At 47.5% G+C, this 22,320-nt stretch overlaps 3 protein-coding genes and 1 long non-coding RNA gene across 6 annotated transcripts; 2 read left to right on the forward strand and 2 right to left on the reverse strand.

Annotated features, from left to right (window-relative positions):
• Positions 1-720: 720 nt before the first annotated feature.
• On the reverse strand, positions 721-10,949 carry rpgra (retinitis pigmentosa GTPase regulator a). Its single transcript, XM_047047352.1, has 16 exons — positions 10,871-10,949; positions 10,476-10,601; positions 10,166-10,258; positions 9,997-10,059; positions 9,630-9,788; positions 9,312-9,461; positions 9,073-9,231; positions 8,509-8,664; positions 8,066-8,190; positions 7,739-7,966; positions 6,909-7,365; positions 6,660-6,757; positions 5,342-5,407; positions 2,860-5,178; positions 1,348-2,055; positions 721-879 (listed from the first exon to the last, which is right to left on the reverse strand). Exons 1-16 carry the CDS (start codon positions 10,899-10,901, stop codon positions 721-723), a joined length of 5,097 nt encoding a protein of 1,698 aa, XP_046903308.1. The 5' UTR covers positions 10,902-10,949.
• Positions 10,950-11,179: 230 nt separating this feature from the next.
• On the forward strand, positions 11,180-14,456 carry otc (ornithine transcarbamylase). Of its 2 annotated transcripts, XM_047046186.1 has the most exons (10): positions 11,180-11,331; positions 11,560-11,698; positions 11,842-11,923; positions 12,457-12,544; positions 12,671-12,824; positions 13,086-13,208; positions 13,425-13,478; positions 13,757-13,906; positions 14,054-14,191; positions 14,371-14,456. In XM_047046186.1, exons 1-10 carry the CDS (start codon positions 11,249-11,251, stop codon positions 14,428-14,430), a joined length of 1,071 nt encoding a protein of 356 aa, XP_046902142.1. In that variant the 5' UTR covers positions 11,180-11,248; the 3' UTR covers positions 14,431-14,456. The 2 variants fall into 2 exon arrangements, with proteins under 2 accessions (XP_046902142.1, XP_046902141.1); XM_047046185.1 differs by lacking the exon at positions 14,371-14,456 and having other exon boundaries at positions 14,054-14,304.
• On the reverse strand, positions 11,245-12,699 carry LOC124484993. Its single transcript, XR_006958029.1, has 3 exons — positions 12,611-12,699; positions 12,367-12,509; positions 11,245-11,668 (listed from the first exon to the last, which is right to left on the reverse strand). It is a non-coding gene; the product is annotated as an uncharacterized LOC124484993 (long non-coding RNA).
• Positions 14,457-15,166: 710 nt separating the features above from the next.
• Positions 15,167-21,905, forward strand: gpr161a (G protein-coupled receptor 161a). 2 transcript variants are annotated; one of them, XM_047046182.1, is made up of 6 exons: positions 15,167-15,379; positions 16,287-16,689; positions 17,879-18,600; positions 18,970-19,077; positions 19,791-19,919; positions 20,664-21,905. In XM_047046182.1, the coding sequence occupies exons 2-6, from the start codon at positions 16,334-16,336 to the stop codon at positions 20,939-20,941; spliced, it is 1,593 nt and encodes a 530-aa protein (XP_046902138.1). In that variant the 5' UTR covers positions 15,167-15,379; positions 16,287-16,333; the 3' UTR covers positions 20,942-21,905. The 2 variants fall into 2 exon arrangements, with proteins under 2 accessions (XP_046902138.1, XP_046902139.1); XM_047046183.1 differs by lacking the exon at positions 15,167-15,379 and adding an exon at positions 15,391-15,685.
• The last annotated feature ends 415 nt before the right edge of the window (positions 21,906-22,320 follow it).

Below are 22,320 nucleotides of genomic sequence, written 5' to 3' on the forward strand. Positions count from 1 at the left end.
ATCCATTTAAGCTATTATTCAGAACATTGCACCGCATTGCAATTCTGTGCATACTGTACAGTTCACTGAACAAAATGACATAAAATTACAGCAATTCAAGTTCCGAGTTGGGTTCCATTTAAGTTTCTGTTTCACAGACAATGGTAGAAGCATCTGATAAGTGCAGCTAGAGAATAATAATACTATTTTAAGTGTACCTTACAGACTAGACACAATCAGGCTACACTTGTCATGTGGAACTGCTGAAAAGTCTTAAGGTTTTAAAACAGTTTCAATGCCAGTGTCTCTAGGTTCAACTTTACTGGGGGCTAGAGATGCCCACAAGCACACAGAAGGCTATTAGGAGTTTAAAGTGCAAAACCACAAACAAACCAATCATGAGAAGAACCACCTGAGAAATTCTCAAAGACATCTGAGCACAACCTGGCATGAAATAGAAAGTGATAATGCTACTTTTACTCATTTAGTAATTAAGGATAACAAGACCTCAAGTTTTTCTCCAACCTTTTGGTATTTTTGGTTTAGGCACTGAGCCGTTTACCAGTCTGACTTGATGATCCCCCAAGCTTGTTGAGCCTTAATGCAAAGCTAAACTCAAGATGATGAACTGATCTAATGTGTTCATTTTAGTATACACTTTAACCCAAACAGATAGATACAAGCGGGATTTGAACCTGTGATTGATTGATGCACTATAGAGCAATACCTACTTTGTCTCCCCTACTTCAGGTCCAGGTATTGAGGCAAGACATTGTTCCAGAACTGCTGGGAGTCAGGGGAGCCGTTGGCCTGATTCTTCCCAGCAGCCCTCTGCTTGGTCCGGGCAGCCGGCTGGTGCCTCTCTGTCTGCTGCTCCCCTCTCCTGCCGGATGGAGCAGGCTTGGGAGGCACAGTCTGTTTGGCTTTCTTTGTCTCTTTGGATTTGACTTCCTCTTCTTCTTCCTCCTCCTCCTCTTCTTCTTCCTCTTCACCCTCATCCTCATCCTCCCCTTCCTCTTCTTCACCTTCCTCTTCCTCTTCTCCTTCTTCCTCTTCTCCCTTCTCCCTTTCCTTGCTCCCTTCCTCTCCCTGTTCTTCAACCTTGCCCACTCTTTCTTTCTTACTTTCTTCCTCCTCTCCTTCTTCACCCTCATCTTCCCCTTCATCCACTTCCTCTCCATCTTCTTCAGTCTCCTTTGCCTCTTCCTCTTCACCCGTTTCTTCCTCTATCTCTGTCTCTCTTTCTACTTGACTTTTTGTTCTTGTTCCAGTCTTTTCCCTCTCCTCCTTTGTTTCCTCCCGCTCTTCCTCTCCTCCCTCCTCCTCCTCCTCCTCTTCTTCTCCTGCTTCATCTTCCTCCTCAACTACTCCCTTATTGTCTGTCTTCTCTGCCTCCTCCTCCTCTTCCTCCTCCTCCTCTCCTTGCTCCTCCTCATTCCCTTGATCCTGTTCACTCTCCCCCTCTTCCCCACCTTTCTCCTCCTCCTTCTCTTCAGCTTCTTCTTCATTATTTTCATCTTCCTCTTCCTCAGCTGCCCCCTCATCCTGTTCAGTTTCCTCCTCCTCCTCCTCCTCTGCCTCCTCCTCCTCTGCCTCCTCCTCCTCCTGTGCCTCCTCCTCTGCCTCCTCCTCCTGTGCCTCCTTCCCCTCCTTCTCTGCCTCCTCCTCCTCTGCCTCTTCCTCCTCCTCTGCCTCCTCCTCCTCCTCTGCCTCCTCCTCCTCCTGTGCCTCCTCCTCCTCCTCTGCCTCCTCCTCCTGTGCCTCCTTCCCCTCCTCCTCTTTCTCACTAGAATCCTCCTCGTCTCCCTCCTGCTCCTCATTTTCACTGGCTTCGCTCTCCCCTCCTTCCTCCTCAGCCTCACTCTCTCCTTCCCCCTCCCCCTCTCCTTCCTCCAGCCCAGACTCTGTAGCATTATCCTCTTCACTCTCTCCTTCTGCTTGTTCATTTTCCTCCTGCTCCGATCCCTCGTTCTTACCCTCCACTTCACTCCCTGATTCTTCGTCGCTTTCCTCCTTCTCTTCTTTATCTTCATTTACTTCACCCTCCTCCTCCTCTTTGAGTCCTTCAGTCTCTCCATCGCTTTCTCCTTCATCCTCGTCCTCCTCTTCCGCTGCCACAGAAACACTCTCTTCCTCTCCTTCTCCTTCCTCACTCTCCTCTTCCCCCTCCTCTTCACCTTCTCCTGCTCCACTTTCCTCACTTTTATCCTCTGCCTCTTCCTCTCCCTCCCCACTTTCCCCGCTGTCTTCTTTGTCCTCCCCTTCCTCTCCTGCCTGACTCTCCTCACTTTTCTCCTCTTCCTCTCCCTCTTGTGCATCACTCTCCTCATTTGCCTCTACCTCACTCTCCTCTGCCTCTTCTTCGTCACTCTCCCTGCTTTTCTCTTCTGCCTCACTCTCTTCTGCCTCACTTTTCTCTTCTGCCTCACTCTTCTCCTCTGCTTCTTCTGCCTCACTCTCCTCGCCTTTCTCCTCTGCCTCACTCTCATTCTCTGCTTCTTCTGCCTCACTCTCCTCTGCCTCACTTTTCTCCTCTGCCTCTGCCTCACTTTCCTCCTCTGCCTCACTCTTCTCCTCTGACTCTTCTGCCTCACTCTCACTTTTCTCCTCTGCCTCACTCTCCTCTGCATCACTCTTCTCCTCTGACTCACTCTTCTCCTCTGACTCACTCTTCTCCTCTGACTCTTCTGCCTCACTCTCACTTTTCTCCTCTGCCTCACTCTCCTCTGCATCACTCTTCTCCTCTGACTCACTCTTCTCCTCTGACTCACTCTTCTCCTCTGACTCACTCTTCTCCTCTGACTCTTCTGCCTCACTCTCACTTTTCTCCTCTGACTCACTCTTCTCCTCTGACTCACTCTTCTCCTCTGACTCTTTTGCCTCACTCTCACTTTTCTCCTCCCCGCCACTTTCATCACTCTTCTCTTCCTCCTCCCCTCTCTCACTCTCCTCCTCATTCTTCTCTCCTTCCTCCTCCCCTTCTCCCACATCACTGTCCTCACTCTCCTCCTCTCCACCCTCCTCGCTGCTTGTCTGACTATCACTATCCTTTTCTTCATTTTCCTCCTCACTTTTCTTCGATTCACTCTCTTCCTCAGCCTCTCCACCATCACTCATCTTTTCGCTTTCCTCGTCCTCACTCTCTACCTGCTCCCCTCCCCCCCCACTGTCACTCTCATCCTGGCTGTCATTCTCTGATCCTCCTCCCTCCCTCTGGTTGGCCTCTTCCTCCCCCTGCTCCTTATTACCACTCTTCCTGCTCCTGTCGTCCTCCTCTCCCTGCTCGCTGCCACTCTCCATGTCCTCTCTTTTCTGTGATTGGTCCTCCTCTCCTTCTGACATCCCACCTGCGGGTCCTGATTGGTCCTGAGAGGTGCCACTGGCGGCCCTCTGATCTGAGGAAGAGGAAGAGGAGGAAGCCTGTGTGATGGCGCTCTGCTTAGTGATCCTCTCCGTCCTGCTTAATCTCCTTGGCGGCGTAGAGGTGGCCGTGTCACTGCCTGACTGAAAGTCCCTCACGCTCGTCGCTACCTCACCGAGGACCCCCATGGCTGCCCCTGCCACCCCCATGGCTGCCCCGGCCACCCCCATGGCAGGAAGTAGGGAGGCTGCGGCACTGAAAACCCCAGCCCCGCTGGGCTCACTCTCTTGGGCAGTGGCCATGTTTGAAGCTGCTGCTGTTTCTGGGGATGGCGACCCAGCCTTGGTTCCGGTCCCTAGCTCCTGGGAGGTGAATTGGAAGCTGGTTGGAGAGGATGCCTGTGGTGGAAGGGAGGCTTCCAGGGGTTTGGTCCTGCCGACGGAGATCACACCCGTTCTCCTGGTCCCCTGTGAGGTAGCAGGAGCCTCTGTGGAGGCTGGTTCAGGGTTACTACTCACCACCTGTATGGGCTGGTTCCTGAACTGCGAGGGCTGGCTGGAGACCACTGCGATGGGTTTGCTTTTCACAGGAGCTCCCTTTGAATCGGTCAGCTCGGGTTCAGTCTCCTTAAAGGGTAATTGTTTGGCTTCCAACGGCAGAGTATTGTCCTTGAGGGGGGTGCCGAGTTTTTGTGTTGGTTTGCCCTTTGCTTTCTCTGGCATTTGCTTCTCATCTTCCCCTGTTGTTGTTCCGGAAGCTTCTGACTGGCTATTCTTGTCCTCTATATTTTTCTTCTCCTCCAGTTTTTTTCTTTTCATCAGAGTTCTAACAGACTTCTGCTTGTCACCGCTGCCCTTGGGGTTTTCCTTTTCTGCAGTTTTGCTTTTTAACTTCACAGGAATAGAAGTTTTCTTAGACAGCTTAGCCTGATCTTTGACAGGAGTGGATTTAACCTCTTGAGTTTGACCTTTAACCTTGACGGGGGTGGATGAGAGTGTTAATGGACTTTTTGTTTTTGGGTTAGTTTTACCCGTTACGAATTTGACTTCTGACAGTTTATTTTGACCTTTGAGGACTTCTTGTTGCTTACTTTGACCCTTGACTAGGCTGGATTTGACCTCAGTGATTTTACCCTGGACTTTGGACTTGGCATCTTTGGAAGTGACATTGACCGGCTCATCACCTTTGACCTTGCCTTTGACCTTCACAGGTGTGGATAAGAAACCCTCTGCAGTCTGACCTCTCACCTTCACTGGCGATTTTAGAGGTTGACCTTTTTGAGGGCTGCTCTTTTCTGTTTTGGGGTCAGATCTCACTTTCTCCTGCTCCTTGTTTGGCTGGCCTCGTGTGGACATAGACTTCACGTCTGTGCCTGTCTTCACCTTAGCCGTTAAGCTCGGTTTAGGGATATTGGATTTTGGTTCAGGTACTTTTAGTTGACCACGTGTTGGAGTGTTAGGCGTGGACACAGGCAGCTTCATGCGTTTTGATTCTGAAACCTTTGGCTGGGTTTTTGAGGGCGTCCCTGGCCACAGCTCACCTTCACCGCCTCCAAGATTGCTATCCTGATTACTGATGTTAGCTTTAACTTTGATCTTCGCGCGCTTCGTTGTTGTGGTGACAGTCTGCTCAACATCGGATGCGCTGTGGGGGCTTTTGACACGTTTGCTCTGCGGGGGCGGGCCTTCAGCTTCTATGGACTGCAGACTGGAGCCAATCAGGAGCTCCGTGGGCAGGGCCTTCCTCGTAGGCAGCCCTGCCCACCCACTGGACTGAGCATGCTCAGAAACCATCTCTGTCTCTTTCACAGCTCTCCTCAAGACCCTTCCTCTCTTCCTCTGGAGAAAGAGAGAGAGATGCGGGGAGTAAGAGAGAAGGGAGGTGAGAGTGACAGATAGAGGCAGAGAGGTGGAAAGAAAGACAGAATCATGAATGGTAGGAGGGAAAAGGGAGAGCAAGAGATCGTCCTTACCTGTCCTTGTTAGCCATACACCAACATACCTTCTCCATCTGTCCCTCAGGCACGCTGCCAGACTCATCACCTGAAACCCGGCTCGTCTCCGATACCTGCCGCACAAACACACAAACTCTCGTTTGCCGTCTAACTCCAAACCAGGAGCACTTGAGTCTATGTTTTCTAACTCTGCCTCCTCTTTCATCTCTTACTGAGCATGTTTGATGCAACTGGCTACATGATTAAAGGACCCAATTTCGCTTGAATCCAAAAATAGAGTCAACGTCATCCTTTTCCGCCGTGACCGTGACGAATCTCTTCCGCGTCGACGGCGCGCGAGGCCGTAGGTGGTCTTTGCGATCGTCATGGCAGAACGAGAAGCAAAAGGTTAAGGGGTGGAGCCGAGACACCTGGTGATGACATCACGCCTAGGTTCTAATTTGATCACCCTGCTGAATATGCAGATCTTGCTTCTTGACTATGCTGATCTGTCTTAATGTGAGGGTAATGAGGCGAGATGTAAAACAGGCCTGACTCATTCATCGTCACGGCAACCTTTTTACCAGGCATTAGCACATGCACATTCATTAAAAATGTGCCAAACGTATTGTCTCCTAATCCATCATGCATTATACCTCTCTGGCTCCTGGATAACCCCCAAGCCCCTTATTTTGTTTTCATCTTTACTCTCTTTGTCTCACACACAAGAGGACAAACACACACACACACACACACAAATACACACATACACACACGACAAACAACCTCTCGCTCAACATGGCCATGGAAACATGGAGGACATACAGGTTTCGACATCTCTGCCACGTCTATAAGCCAGCAGAGTGTGTATGTGTGCGTGCACGTTTGTGTGTACAGAGGTTAAACTCAAAAACATTTGTTTATTGGCAGCAGGACTCTACAGTGCTGGATGTGCCTTGAGGAGATGAATAGCTCACTGTACGGCTGAGCATACAAGGGTGACACAGATATAAAGACAGACAGACTGGCTAGAGGCACAATTAATAATTGATGGTTCAACATTTCTTTCCCAGTGTTCCACTGAATGGAAAAAACCCCCACCAAGCAACGAAGAACACGCACACATGCACACACACTCACTCACACACACAGACAGACACACACACACACTCACTCACTGCAGCATGCTGAGCAGTGCATATTTTCCTGGAAGAATCAGAGAGCTTGTCGTTTCCTGCCCTGGAGCACACACATCCCAGACCATAGCAGACGACCACAGAAAGAACAACAAACTAAGTAACAGACCAGACCAAAGTAATGGATCACAAGTTTCCCCATGTTACCCAAGCACACTCCACATCCTAATCTTCCATGCTCAGTACTCACCAGGTTGAGTAATCTATCACTGTCGTCAGTGCTGTTGTCCTCCGAGGCCTTGATGAGTACGGTCCTCTTAAGGGACTGCCTAGCAGTGATGGACTTCCCTGTAAACAGACACAGATGCAACCATGCTGGATTAGAATGTTCCATACAGAGTCTTTCAGTTTGCTGCTAAAGCTCTGAGGGAAAGAAGCCTTGTCTGGGAAAGTCTGCTGGTTAGCCATGGGGCCTTCCAGGTTTCTGTGAGAGACGTACCCTTCAGAGTAGGACCCTGCTGCTCTGCTCTGGAGCCAGAGATGCCTTGAGAAGCAGTCTTAGTCGGTTTCTTTTCATTCGTTCGTTTATAAGAGGGAGTTCTGGGGGAGGGGGACAGTAAATGATCCGGTGTGTTCTTGAGAGGTGATGAGGGGCTAGCGGGCTCTTTCGATGCAGAGATGGGCTTCCTCTTTGGGATGGACCTGGGTGAGGGTGAGGGTCTGGCTGGGTCTGGCCAGGGGAACTGTGTGGACGGTGCTGCACTGTGAGGAGATTTGGGGGAGGGGGAGGGTGTTGGACTTGAGGGCTTAGAGTGGGTTTTGGAGGGCGGGGTAGAAGGGTCTTTTTGGTTTATCTTCTGGGGGAGGATGTTTCTGGACAGAGTGGTATTGAGGAAGGCAGACGTCAGAGGTGGAAGGTTCTGGAACATGTGACCGAACTGGTCTGCAGAGCCCTCCTGGACAAGCAGAACACCTTCGTTAACATTACTGGACAGTGAAAGGCTGACTATCTTTAATATATATACTTCTAATTACTGAATATCTTACATTCAACCATCAATGCCATCAATTTGTTGTTATATAACTATCAGATGAGAACGATGTTTCTTTCTAGATGACGTAGATGAGGAGGCGAGAATGAAAGGCATCGGAGGACGGAAAGATTAAGGGATGCTGCCCCCTTGTGAATGACAATAATCACTACAGCTACAACGTCACTGTTTCCTGTTATTGTCTCTCCCAACGAGTTGTGAAGAAAGCTGTCAGCATCAGCTTTGGTTGAAAATGAATTAATCTGTGTATTAATCTGTGTGAATTAATTAATCTCACCCTATTCCTGCGCCGTGCCCTGGCCGAGGGGTTTGAGCATGCGGGGACCGTGGGAGGGGCGGGGCTGAAGGAGACCTCCGTCAGCAGCAGATGGTTGTAGCTCACCTCCACCAGGTTCTCCAAAAGGTCCTCTATAACATCATCACTATCCTCCACCAACACTACTTCCTGGTTTTCTGGCGTTCTGGGCGTGGCTAGCACCAGCATGTGACAGCTGCCGCAGGCTACCTGGAAACACACACATGCATACATAAATACACCGGAAAACAAAGGCACTCATTGTAAATGACCCGACAAATATAGAAACACTTCATCACATGGACTTACTGATTGGACGAAGTACTTGAGGAAGCGGGGACACAGCGTTGGTTGGAACTGGTTGGTGAAGTTCTCCACCCCCAGGCCTAGTTTCCCATGGCGACCGTTGCCAAAAGTGTACATAAGGCCTTTCTCTGGAACACAGAAGGATGATTTACAGTGTTATAAATACCTACCTCTATATAAGGAAATCAAATCATCTGAGAGATTCTGGCATGTTTGTGTGTTATTTACATACACACACATACATTTAGCAGACACTCTTATCCAGAGCGACTTACAGTAAGTACAGGGATATTTTCCCCGAGGCAAGTAGGGTGAAGTGCCTTGCCCAAGGACACAACGTCATTTGGCACGGCCGGGAATCGAACCAACAACCTTCTGATTAATAGCCCGACTTCCTAACCGCTCAGCCCTCTGACCCCCACATACAAAACCGGTGCTGGATGCACCTGTGATGATGGCAGTGTGGTGTTCTCCACAGGCCACACGGCTGACTGAGGTGTTCCTGAAGTGATCCAGGGTCTGGGGAATAAGGGCCTCAAACTGGAAGGTGCCCTGCCCCAGCTGGCCATACTGACCCCGGCCAAACGTGTACACGTGCCCTTCTGAGAGAGAGGACAGGGGGGAGAGAGGTCCAGGGGAGAGAGAGAAGACAGGGTGGAGAGAGGTCCAGGGGAGAGAGAGAGGACAGGGGGGAGAGAGAGGTTCGGGAGGGAGAGAGGGACAGGGGAGAGAGGTCCAGGGGAGAGAGAGAGGTTTATGAGGGAGAGAGGGACGGGGGAAAGAGAGAAAAAAAACAGACTTTGCAAAAACAGACTTTGCTTTCATAATAAAATGTTCTCCTTATTTCACCCCTCAAAGTTGAATGAGCTGTACTTCTGGGAGCCTCTCTCTCTTTTTAACTCGTAAATTATTATTTTTTTCCTCCAGACATGACTCTGTTGAGACGAGACAGTCCAGCATGAAATCTAAGATCCTGAAAAATCAAAGGCTGAGTGAAGGCTAGTAGAGACCTGTGAGCACCATGGTGTGTTCTCCTCCACAAGACACCTGGGTCACCCGGCCCACAATGCCCTTCACCCGCTGAGGGACCCTGTGATTGGTCAGCTGATCAGGGTCAAGGCCAAGCCTTCCGTATCCAATCTCCCCACACGTGTAGAGGTCTCCATTCACTTGGAGAAACCAAACAACAGCACGTTACCTATGACTTCAAAGCAGGTGAAAAGGTTTGGTGTGTGCGTGTGTGTTTTACCTGTAACAATAGCTAAGTGGTGCGAGCCACAGGATACCCAGGCCACTGGCTGGTCCAGTTCCAGCTCTCTGGGTTCTGAGACGTGGTTCTCTTCACCCAAACCAATCTGTCCCACGGAGTTGTCCCCCCACACAAACAACCTCCCATCCTCTAACAGCACACACATACACACACACACACACACACACAATAATGAGGTAGCAATGACAAAACACAACAGCAGTATTAAAACATAAAAACACATCTACACACAGGACATCTGGAAAGTATAATGAGATTCAATATGACCTGCATGGGGGTGCGCATTGCCATGCTAACCTGTCAGGGCAGCAGAGGTACTGCATCCTGCTGAGAGCACCCTGATTGGTTTGTGGTCACAGAAGGGCTGCAACAGGTGGAAGGAGGAGATGTCTTCACAGTGGCCCAGACCCAACTGTCCTTCCTGGTTGGTCCCAGTACTATATACACCCCCTCGCCCTGGACACACATAGAACAAAGCACATTAACGCATCTAGTTTCCCAGACAGTTTAACCCTGGTCTTGAACTCAGAAGCCATTCTTTTAGTCTAGATAAATACTCAGTCCATCTGAGAATCTGCACCAATATGACACAGCTCTCATTCACACATACTCCAAAGACTAAAATCTTTCATTTGTTATGTAATAAGCTGAGCGGATCTCTTACATGTGCACACGACTGTGTGATCTTTCCCACACGCTGCCAACTTCACCTTTTCAGACCTCAAAGCTGAAAAAAGATGGAGAAAATGTCTCCATCAAATGTGTTTAAGAAATGAATGACTGAATGAAAAAACGAATGAAAGACAAAAATCATAGATGAATGAATGAGTGACCTTTGACACAGGTGGGTTTACTAATGTTGGGCTTAGACCCCAGGCCCAGTTGACCCCAGGCGTTACAACCGAACATGAAGAGCCTGCCATTGCCTGCAAACAGCAGAGGAAAACGTCTCAATGAATGAAATCTGAGATTAAATAAAATAGGTGTACACTCTTAATTATAGTCAGGTATGAGAATAGAAGGTATGTAAATATCAATTGTATATTCTAGCACTTGGTTGGCCGAACCAATATTATTTGCTTGCTGCATGATGGCCCACTAAATATTCAAGAACACTCAAACAATAATGTATTCAGTAAGTACCAGTGATGACAGCAGTGTGTTCTCCCCCGCAAGATATTTGCTGAGGATGGTCATCCTTCAACCAGAATTTACAGGGTGCATTATCAGCAAACTTGCTCTTTCCAAATATGAAGACAGCCCCTGTCTCTGTGGGTAATAAGAATCAATGAAGAGAGAACGTTGGTAGTCTCTGACGCAGGCTACATGGTAAGTGACAAAATGACTTAAGGCTATCACTACAGATGGCCTTAGGCAAATCCCAAGACCAACTGCCGGTCAGCTTCCATCCTATTTACGTCTCAGGGAAGGCCAGGCCGGCTTTAGCAGATACCATCAAGCATGCACATAAAATCTTCTTATCGTATACCAGAGTAATACTCCTTATATTTAAAGTAGTTTCAGAATAGCTTTCTTACCTGGAATATCAGTGTCCGTCTGTCCTGTCATCTCCCCGGCCCACTTAACCGGCTCACCGGTGACTTATTTCACGAACCATGTCTGTCACCAGGGAGGTTCTCAACTTTTACCGGCGTCGCAACTCATTGGATCCCTCGTTTTGGACACCCGCGTTTGCCAAAGCGATGTCTACACACTCATGGCACTATGGTTTCCGCTGAGATAGTAACCGGATGTTCCCGGGATATAAAACATGATTCTAGAACAAAGCCCCGCCCATCACAAACAGCTTGATCACTTCAAATTGGTTGGATGACACGCTGACAGTTGTCTGAGCTTGTGAGCAATCTGAAAGACTTACTCTTTATTTTGTTACTGGCGTTTTAACATAGCCTGCCATGTCGTTTAAAGTATTTTCTTTAAATAAGCACATTATATGTGGCCTGAAAACTCTCCAAAACATCAGTGCGAGAAAGTTTAGGTAAGAGAACAATCAAACCTCCACACGTGTGCTCCAGGCGGAGTGTACACATAAACTAGCCTGCTGGTTTTCTAGTTGTCACTAGCTGCTGTAACTGTTTTTCTGATCATTTTGCATGGTGAAATCCTTATATATGCTGTATTGTCCATGGCTTCTCTGTGAGACTTTCTCATGACATGTCAAAGCTTGGTACTGTGTATAATAGTGAGAGTCTTCTTCATTTTGCAGCATCGGTGCTGCAGTCCTTGGTTCTGTAAATTTAAAGGGTCGCAGTTTCCTGACGTTGAAAGATTTCAGCTCAGATGAGATCAGACACTTGCTATGGGTGTCAAGTGACCTAAAACACAGGATCAAGCATGAAAAACAGGTAAGTACCATGCCCAACCCAAATATATTATTTCCATTATATGCTTCTGGCCTGCCTAATCTTGGCTGCAATATTAAATCTCCGTTTGGGTCAATTGAGGTCGCTGGTTAGCTGCAGAAGCTAACTGCCTCTTTCCGTTTCAGTACCTTCCTCTTCTTCAGGGGAAGTCGATTGCTATGATATTTGAGAAGAGGAGCACCAGAACTAGAATGTCCACAGAAACAGGTGCCAGATTATGTGTCAGGGCCGAGTCTATGTATGGCTCACTGAACTATAATCTTGGTTTGGGTTAATGAGAAATGCTCAAATACGCCACATACTGACTCCATACAGCCCATGGAAAGGTGTATTGGAAGTTTGAGTTCAGACAGATATTTGAGAGAAATGTTAACATGGATTAGGCTCTTCAATGGGGTCAGAAACCAACTGAATGGGGTTGGGAGACAGGGCTGCAACAGGACACAATACAACTGCTGCATGGACAGTCTGTGCTCTCTCAACTCTCTGGCTCTGGTCTTCTGCCTTTTTTCTATCCACGCTATTGTATTATTTCATCAACTAAGTCTGTCTCTCCAAAAATAGTGGATAATAATTATATAATAATAATAATTGCATGCTGAGAAAGCTCTGTGCTGTGTTATGCCTGTTAAAATCAGATTAATACCTACATAAACCACAGAATGAAAATCACAGCTGTCATCTGACCAGCAACTGTGTTGTGTTGCATTGTTGTGATGTGTGTTGTGATGTGTCTGCAGGTTTCGCTCTGCTGGGAGGCCAGCCCTGCTTCCTCACGTCTCAGGACATCCACCTGGGAGTGAATGAGAGCAGCACAGACACGGCCAGGTCAGCCAGGCACAGACACACAGACACACAGACTCACTGTCAAATCACAGATCAGTTATACAGTACCGTGCTGGGAAGATATATGCAGCTGTCTATTTCAATCCTTCCTGTGTTTGTGTGGATTAGGGTTCTGTCTGGGCTGTGTGATATCGTCCTGGCTCGGGTATACAGCCATGCTACCCTGGAGGAGCTGGCTAAAGAAGCCTCCATCCCCATCATCAACGGCCTGTCGGACCTCTACCACCCTATCCAGATCCTGGCAGACTTCCTCACCCTGCAGGTACAGACACCATCTTCAGGCCTTCTGATCTGGGTACTCTAGACAACCACATCTGTTATTGATTGACGGGAGCTAGGTGAATGGAATACGTAATTTGTGAATCCGTTTTTGAGAATTTATTTTCTTTCACAAACCATAAGTATAGCCATGTAAAAAAAAAAGGGGCTGAAGGTGAGATGCAAGAAGACTGTCTGTGCGAGGCTCTCCTGAACAGACACACAAACACTCATTTGTGGTTTTCTCAAATAACCTCGTGTGCAGGAGCACTACGGTTATCTGAAAGGGCTCACAGTCAGCTGGATCGGAGATGGCAACAACGTCCTCCACTCCTTCATGATGACCGCTGCCAAGCTCGGCGTCCACCTCAGGATCGCCACACCCAAGGTCTGAACCATGAAGGAGAAGATGTCTCATTTTCATATCCACACTTAAATGAGGATATGCCCTATCTAGACCTAGAATAGACCTTAATTTTATATCGGTGAATATGGCAGCTTTTCTGTTAAGGAAGCCTCTTGGTTGGTTAGTATGTAATGACTTTCGATGCTAGTGTTCTGAATTGAAATGCTGATTGCTGAGCAGTGAACCTGCGTTTCTCAGGGTTACGAGCCAGACAGCTATGTCATTGAGGAGGCTCAGAGACTCTCCAAAGAGGTGAGAAGTTCTCATTTCCAGTTTATTTCCAACGTAGCCCCATTACACTTACATCAATACAGCCACTTGTGGGGGGGGGGGGGGGGGGGGAAAGATGATTCTAATCACGGTCAAATTGGATTTGTTTTACTCTTATAACCTCTTAGTATTATAAGTAAGCCATTGCACTCAGGACATCGCTTTAGCCAACTGCTTACTGTATCGGTCGGCATTGCAATTATCGAACAACATCTGTCTGTCTTGTCTGACTCGCCTGTCTAACGTGCTACCTGTCTCAGCATGGGACCAGGCTCCTGATGACCTCTGACCCCATGGAGGCGGCCCACGGCACCAACGTCCTGGTGACGGACACCTGGGTCAGCATGGGTCAGGAAGAGGAGAAGAAGCGCAGGGTCAAGGATTTCCATGGTTACCAAATCACCATGCGGGTACACGCGTGTGTTTGTGTTGCTTGCGAGTTGTGCTGTTGAAAGCCAGGTTGACAATTTATTTATTAGTCCAGCCATGTCAAAAAAATCATCCGTATCTGATCCTGGTTTAACCACTCGTCTGTGTTCTGGTTGTGTCCGCTACAGACAGGAAGTGTGGCGAGTCCTGACTGGACCTTCCTGCACTGCCTCCCCAGGAAGCAGGAAGAGGTGAACGATCAGGTGTTCTACTGCCCACGCTCCCTGGTCTTTCCTGAGGCGGAGAACAGGAAGTGGACAATCATGGTGAGCGCCATAGCTGAGAGAAAGAGGAGAGACACTAGGGATTTTCATTTATACATAATCCAGTATATTCAATCAATTTAGTAATTAATCAAGACACTCACCATTTTTCTGCAGTTATGCAATTCATAGGTGGGATTAAGGAGAACATATTTAGTGTCCTTAATATCTGTCCTCTGCAGGGTCTGATGGTCTCTCTGCTGACCGACTACGTGCCACAGACGCCTGCCCTCAGTTCTTAACATCAGTAGATTGATGGATTTAACCCACAGCGGAAAACTTTACATGTTCTCATACACATTTAAGACTCTACAGAACATGTTTTTTTGTTGAATACTGTTGAATTAAATTTGTGTTGTTCAAAAGGCCAACTTATGAACAAATAAATGTGCCTTGTCATAATTATGTTGTTCTGTATGGTAATTAATTAAGATGTTTTTTTTGTGTAGGATACTTTGCTGTTTGTTGACCAAAAAGAGTGAAATGAAAACTAGCTGGGAAGGCTGCCAGAGGCTATAATCAACAGACTTAGAACGCGAAGGTTCGAGCGCCATCAAGTGGCGGGAAGCTCGATTTTGAACAGTTACTTATGATTGGCTGCGCTCGGTTGACGTAAATGTGCGGGAAGCTTTGATCTTCTTTGGTGGTCCATGGTCCTGATTCTGAACCGAGGCATAAAGTAATATCTCAGTTGATTTAGCTCAGACACAAGAATAATGAATTAACGTTAAACACTTGTTAATACAGTTCATAAAACACATTAGGTTACTTTCCATGATCAAACACTTCAGAGCAATGGTGGGAAAAAAACTTTCGACAAAACCTAAACTTAGAATATAATTTACAGGGCAATGTTACAGATCCTTGCTTACTACAACCATTACAATGTAGTATGCTCAATTATTTTGTCATAGTTCACCCTGAATCACTTTAGACCACCCACGGACAGAGGAGGGGGACCAGGGAGCAAGGAGGGAGAAGACGAGAGTTGAAGTGGAGGGTGAGACGGACGCCATGATTGCACCCGAGAGCTGCCCGTATGGATTTCTTAAAGTCAAGGGAAAGGGATGAATGGAGATAGTTTTACGGATTCAACAACTATCGGAAGTTGTTTGATTATTCTAGCGTCTAAGAAGAGGCTGTTTTTACTGTTTGTATGAGATGAAGCACCGGTACTGCATTGTTCTGGAGGTGAGAATTGGGAGAATTCTGTGGACAATGGAGAAAGTTTTCACAGTGCGCTGGTATTTTCCTCAAAATCGGGATTGGGGGGCGCTATGCTGGGCATGGGTTACGGAGAAGATTTTATTGAAAAACTGTCGGAAAACGTAGAAGAATAAATTAATTATTTACTTTTGTTATCACGTTGACAAAATGGATAGTACATTCGTTGTAAGCAAAAGATTAGTCTGCGACCAATGTCGAATTATTGTAAGCAGTCTGAACCAGTGGAGGTAGCTACCACGTTACTACATAGTAGGCTACTTACCACCAAAGGTAGGCTACATCAGTGTTGATTAAGACGTTTTTATTCTCTGTTTCTGAACATTAAATGGGCACATAGGCCTGAATGTAGACCATCGACGATATAATTGGACAAAACATTGTTTTGTTTTTGTTGTTGTTATTTAGCTGCTTTGCTGTAGTTCTAAATCAAATTAAGGTTGATCATTTATAAACGCTACAAAATAAGTGCCCACTATTTTAGTCAATTTGGGTTGCTTGTTGGAAACGCGTGAGTAAAGACACAGCTTGTTTGTTAAACGGTTTATGTCATGCTTCGGGGATGTTTATTAGGCACTTCCGCTAAATATGTTCACTATGCTATGGGAAGAAAACTGCAATGGTTTTAAACTTCGTAGGATTGTTCTGCATTTATGAAGTTGTAACCCTGTCCTCTCTCTCCTCCCATAACGTGTTAGTGTTTGTCATTTTCAGTTCTTTGTTTTGTTTACGATAACCTAGCTGTTCCCCTAAATCGCGTCAGTGTGCTGTTTTTTTGTTGTTGGCTGGCGCTGCCTCAACCTCTCATCACAACCGCTACACTTTCTCTCTCAGTCGGTTGTAGGCCTATTTTAATCCCATCTCCTCTCTCTAGCCTCTCAGTATGCTGCCTCTCAACTGGCCCAGCTCTAGCACCTTACCATGAACTCCAGCCGTAACTGCTCAGTCCAGGACCGTCATGGCGGGGGCGGGGGCGGCACGGTGGTCCTGGAGTCGGTCTTTATCGTCACCATCACTCTCCTGGCCTGCCTGGGGAACCTCCTCATCGTAGCCACCCTCTACCGCAAACCCTACCTTCTCACCCCCAGCAACAAGTTTGTCTTCAGCCTGACCCTTTCCAACCTGCTGTTGACTCTGCTGGTGCTGCCCTTCGTGGCGGTGAGCTCGGCGCGCAGGGAGTGGGTGTTCGGAGTAGTGTGGTGCAACTTCACCGCTCTTCTGTACCTACTCATCAGCTCTGCCAGCATGCTGACTCTAGGGGCCATCGCCATAGACAGGTGAGAACTCATGAAGATAGTGATGTATATATATATCTATATATACACACACTGGAGCTTACACTGAAGCATTTTCCTTTCACCTTATTCGTGGAGTTGGTTTGCCACCAATATATTTAGTTAGCCTATACTTAGACTCTCAATTAACATTTGTGTGTATGTGGTCAGGAATTAGTTTAATTTTTGTCTTGGAAAGTGTGTTTTCGTCCTCTACACGTGTACATGAGGTCATTTTATGTTTGTAATTACAGTCCAGACAAATAAACCTACTTCACGAACCAAGTTAAGGATTAAGATAATTAGGCCGTATCACTCAATCTTCTGTTTTCTCTTGCCTTGGGGACTTACAGAGACCTTCTGGATCCAAAAAATGGCCTTAGCATAAATATAAAGCACATTATTTATAGAAAGCTATCCAAGTGGTAATTTCAGCTGTCTGACATTACAGTGAATGCTTCTTTTGTGTTTGTCATTAATTGGTGAAGCCCTTGTGAGCAGTCACAAGGAGCATGGAAGGTTGCTGGAAAGAGCAGTGTTCTAAACAAGCTATTCAATATAGCCGTGGCTCTGACTGTTAACTCATTCATCATTTTTTACTTCTTTTAGCTCTGAAGTGCCTCTTGGTCATTGTCAATTATATCAGTGGCTTTATTCTACTGCCCAGGAAAGCCACTACTGTTGACTTCATTATCACTGAAGTGGTGCAGAAGAGGCTTGGAGCAAGCCTGCTCTAGTCTGTTCCTGGAGAACCACCGCACTGGAGGTTTTCTATTCATACCCAGTTGTAAATAATTAGATTTTGTTGTATCAAACAGCTAATTATTCGAATCATGTGTACTAGATTGGGGTTGGAAGGATAAATAAGGGAATGGTTGATCTCTGGTAACATGGCTGGGCAGCCCTGAATGTGAGGAGCTGCCAAGGGCATTTTTTACACTCAATGTCAATATAGACTCAGTGTAACAGACTCATATTTAGCCTAGACGAAGTCCTTGTTATTAGTCTAAGATTAGGCCTAATCCTACGACAGTTTGTTTTGGCATTTGCTTCCACCTTTTTCTTTCGTCAGATTCAGATTCAACACGAGAAAAAGAGAAAACCTTTCCTGCACAGCTGTCTCCTGTCCAGTCATATCAATGGTTTTCCTGCGAAGGTAGCCTTTGAACGCATGTATCTCTCCTCCCTGCAGGTACTATGCTGTGCTCTACCCCATGATTTACCCCATGAAGATTACAGGGAACAGGGCCACGGTGGTTATTGCCTACGTTTGGCTGCACTCCCTGGTAGGCTGCCTGCCCCCTCTCTTCGGCTGGTCCTCCTTCGAGTTCGACTGCTTCAAGTGGACCTGCGTGGCAGCCTGGCACCGCGAGCCAGGCTACTCGGCCTTCTGGGTCACCTGGTGCAGCCTCCCGCCCCTCCTCGCCATGCTAGTCTGCTACGGCGTCATCTTCCGCGTGGCGCGCCTCAAGGCCCGCAAGGTGCATTGTGGGACGGTGGTGGTGTCCCAGGAGGATTCGGGGAACGGCCAGAAGAACGGGCGTAAGAACTCGGCCACCTCCACCTCGTCCAATGGGAGCAGGAGGAGCCTGGTGTACGCAGGAAGCCAGTGTAAAGCCTTTGTGACCATCTTGGTGGTGGTGGGCACCTTCCTGGTGACCTGGGGGCCATACGTGTGCGTGGTGTGCACAGAGGCGATGTGGGGACAGGGGAGCGTGTCCCCCGGGGTGGAGACGCTGGTGGCCTGGCTGTCGTTCTGCAGCTCGGTGTGTCACCCCCTCATCTACGGACTGTGGAATAAGACTGTGAGGAAGGAGCTGCTGGGCATGTGCTTTGGAGACCGCTACTACAGGGAGTCGTTCGCTACGCGACACAGGACCTCCCGCCTGTTCAGCATCTCCAACAGGCTCACAGGTACTAGTGGAGAGGGGGGTTGCTGGTTCGGTTGGGGGTCCTGGGGGGTTGGGGATAGGGGTGAGGTTGGGGTACTGGGGGGATTGGGGGTACTGGTACTTGGGTCTTAGTAATGGAAAAGCAGAGTGTCACCCCCCTGATTTCTCGCAGAGCCTAAAAGACTAGTATTGCTGTATTTAATATAATATATTAATGTATAATATACATTCCATATCATGTATGGAATGTATTTTTATTTGTGAAGATTACAATTAATGTAAACTGTAGGTATTGCATGGTGTTATTCGTTGATGATTGTTTACGTCACACTCCCTTGAGTGACTGTTGTTGTGGTGGTGACACGGCTGACCAGTGTTGTGTACCCCGCAGACCTGGGCATGTCCCCCCACCTGACTGCCATGCTAGTGGGAGGCGGCCAGCTGGTGGCCCCCGGGAGCAGCACTGGAGACACCGGCTTCAGTTTCACTCAGGACTCATGTAAGTGTTACACAGACAGGAACTTCCTGTCTCATTTGTTTCTTTGTTTGGTTTGTTGGTCCCGTTTGTTTGGCTCTCGCTCCATCACTGTTCCCTGTGATGTGTTCCAAAGTCTTCTACGCCAGTCTGTCAGTGATAAGGCTATAGAGATGAACTGATATGTTTGAGGTGAACATTCCTCTCTCTTACCAATGGCCTTACATGCATAGTCACGTTCCCTCATCCCAACAGTCGTCGTCCGTGGTGAATATCTACTAGGTATTAGTCCACAGGTGTTAAACATTTCCAGGAGTTTCTGGAATATCATGTCGATCTCCAGTGTGCGATCCAGTCAGGGAATGAGTTAGTCTGATGTGGAGCCCAGCCCTCCCAGATTCCAGTTCCGTGGCTCATGTCTGGCAGAGCGTGTGCAGTCATGTGGAAGACAGTCACGGGACGATGATGTCAGAGACGATGCCCCTCACTGGCCTAGAAATCACACATGTCCTCATCACCCTCCCTGCACCCTCTCACTGTCTGCATTGAGGTCAGGGGCCTGACGGCATAGCGTTAAACACAGTCGCTTATTTACTCATTGGAATGCACTAACAAGCTGGAACTATTCGGTGCATACCGTTAGGTTTGGGTCTTTGTTCAGCCTGTGTTAGAGTGTGCTGTTTGTGGAACTCTGGGTTTACCAGCTGTCGTCCTGAGATCTGCCTGCTCTCCTCCAGGTACAGATGTGATGCTCCTTGATAACTTCTCTACCGACGGCACCTCCCACTCCAATCACCACAGCAACTTGTCCGGGAAAAGGCGGAGCTCGGTAACCTTTGAAGACCAGGTGGAGCCGCATTCCAAAGGTAACTGACCTCCCTCACCTGGGAGAGAGGAAGAGAGAGAGGAAGACTGAGATAATGAGAGGGAGAGAGAGAGAGAGAGGGACAGAAAGACGGATACAAGGGGGAAGGGAAAGAGCAAACAGTGAACCTGAGAGATGAAGAGGGTGGGACGGACAGAGGAAAGAGGGAAGTTGTTTGGTCATTGACTAATAAGGGCCAATTCCAACTATACCCAGTCCCCCGATTTCTGTGAAGCTGTGTTGTTTACTGTGCTGGATCCAAGAACAGGACTGGAATGACCAGATGGACAGTTCTCTTAACAGTGTCTGTCCCTCCTTTCTAGTTACTGATAGAGGGGATTTCTGTGTGTTCTGTTATTAAGGTGTGAAATGCACTGTTAAAGTGAGCATGTCACAGGTAAATAAAACTCTTGGAGTGGAGGCCAACGTCCATGAAATGGTGTCAAAACAATGAGCTTGGTAAATAAACCATTGTCAGTTAATTTTCACAGCAATGTGAAAGATTGCAGGGATAAGAATTGCCAGACAATGTTCGCCACCATTTTATGTCATCAGTTGGCTAGGAATTATATACACTTAACAAGATGTGTTGGTTTTGTTTGCCTCCAAAAACCATAGTGAGCAACATTATCCCTTTAGCAACACGTACACTCAACCCCTTGTGCTCGTTAATATTCCTACATTCCAGTGCTGTTCTCCCTCATCCGTCGATTGGTCAACTCACACGACCTTTGTCCTTCCTCAGCTGACCTGGTCCAGGTCCAGGCCGAGATCCACAAGTCCCTGGAAACCTTCGCCTCCTGCCTGGCTCAGGCCATCGAGAGCGACGCCAGGCTCACCCTCTTTGGGGGGGAGACCCTCCTGCCTGCCGGGCTGTTTGCGGCGGCAGCCAGGGCAGCGCCACGGGGCCCCCGCTACCTGGACGGCCAGAGACTGAGGCTGGAGAGCATCGATGAAGGGATCGTGAAAGACAACCGAGAGGAAGGAGAAGAAGAGGAGGATGTGGAGGAGCTGTCGGCCTGAAACGCAAAACAAACCTCTCTGACCTCATACCATTGGGAATTGTGTAAACATTTTGTAAACATGTAAAAGTTTACAAGAAAACGTCAACTTTTTGTGGTATGAGGTATTTCATAGTGCGTTTTTACTAGCAAAACAGACACTTAATGCCATGGTTAGTTGTCAGTCCCTAGCCATTCCCTGACATGGTTTTGCCAATGAGTTTATGAACGTTTAATTTTTTTCCTCTCTCATAGAAGTAGGATGTCAGCAAGCGGTACATAAAAGACCGGATTTGGACACAGATTATCCCTAGCCTAAGACTAAGAGACACGTCATTGGCAAACGTTCTAGTCTAGTGTTAATCTGTGTCTGGAAATGGCTCTAAAAAGATTATAGTGTGTTGGACATAGTGCATGCCATATATTGAGTGCCTTGCCAGTAATTATAATCGACATAGGCTACACCTCATATTGAAATAGGAAGCCTTTACTACTGTATATGGAAGGGTTCACCTTGTGTATTCTTACAGGAAATGTAACGGCAACCGTTTATTCTCAGGGTCCCCTCAGAGAAAACTATCAACTAAACTAGTTTTTCCAAACTCTTAGACCAGATGTAGTTGATAGTTTGTCATTTGCAAGTTGTTAATCACTTATTTGAAGGACATGGAGGGGGGGGGGGGGACACTCAGAATAATTTGTTGCCAAGTATAGAAACTTTGTTTTAGTCCTCTTATTCCTTAGTTAATTTCCATGACATTACCAGCTCATGGTGAGTTCCATAATGCAGTGTGAATCAGGTGACAAGAATACTGATTGACAGCAACACATAACTAGAAGCCCCTACATACAAGGGGTTTACAGATGCATGTTTGTTGATAGTAAAGCAAGTGATTCAGCTAACCATCAACAACGTCTGTAAACCCCCTTATCAGGGTACGGGAACTCTCCAACTGAAACTTTCAGTTTCTGTGTGATGTCACTGGTTGTGTGTAATGCATTTGGAACGCCCTCAGGACCAATAGGATGGGTCCCTACTTTCCACATGTGAAGACATGCCCTTGACTAGACCTCCTTATGATTGCACTTGAAGACACACCCGGAGCATGAACCCCTGTCCTCTGGTGCCCGGCGCGGAGACCGGGAAGGTCACCTCACAAGGACTCAGCAAGGGTCCTGGGGGGGTAGGATCCACTGAGCTTTGACAGAACAGCAGCCTGAATATTAGGAAATGTGGGTGGATATAGATGAAGAGATATGGGAAATAACAGGTACCGTGCTGATCTGAGAACATCGAACACTTGTAATACACATCCCTGAAAACGTGAGTTTGAGTCAGCGATGGATGAAGAATTTAAGAATTTTCATTACGTGTTCCTTGCAGGATTTTCCTCAGTCCTC

Source organism: Hypomesus transpacificus, chromosome 23 (genome assembly GCF_021917145.1).
Source record: "Hypomesus transpacificus isolate Combined female chromosome 23, fHypTra1, whole genome shotgun sequence".
In the NCBI taxonomy this organism is placed as follows: domain Eukaryota; kingdom Metazoa; phylum Chordata; class Actinopteri; order Osmeriformes; family Osmeridae; genus Hypomesus; species Hypomesus transpacificus.

Excerpts from the sequence above, each read along its gene's own strand:
- rpgra (XM_047047352.1), bottom strand. The coding sequence starts at position 10,901 with ATGACAGGACAGACGGACACTGATATTCCAG. Across the intron at positions 9,462-9,629 it reads TACCTCTGCTGCCCTGACAG|AGGATGGGAGGTTGTTTGTG; the intron begins GTTAGCATGGCA and ends GTGTGCTGTTAG. Across the intron at positions 5,408-6,659 it reads GTGATAGATTACTCAACCTG|GTATCGGAGACGAGCCGGGT; the intron begins GTGAGTACTGAG and ends TTTGTGCGGCAG.
- otc (XM_047046185.1), top strand. The coding sequence starts at position 11,249 with ATGTCGTTTAAAGTATTTTCTTTAAATAAGCACATTATATGTGGCCTG. Across the intron at positions 11,332-11,559 it reads ATCAGTGCGAGAAAGTTTAG|CATCGGTGCTGCAGTCCTTG; the intron begins GTAAGAGAACAA and ends TTCATTTTGCAG. Across the intron at positions 11,924-12,456 it reads TAGAATGTCCACAGAAACAG|GTTTCGCTCTGCTGGGAGGC; the intron begins GTGCCAGATTAT and ends ATGTGTCTGCAG.
- gpr161a (XM_047046182.1), top strand. The coding sequence starts at position 16,334 with ATGAACTCCAGCCGTAACTGCTCAGTCCAGGACCGTCATGGCGGGGGC. Across the intron at positions 16,690-17,878 it reads GGGGCCATCGCCATAGACAG|GTACTATGCTGTGCTCTACC; the intron begins GTGAGAACTCAT and ends TCCTCCCTGCAG. Across the intron at positions 19,078-19,790 it reads CAGTTTCACTCAGGACTCAT|GTACAGATGTGATGCTCCTT; the intron begins GTAAGTGTTACA and ends GCTCTCCTCCAG.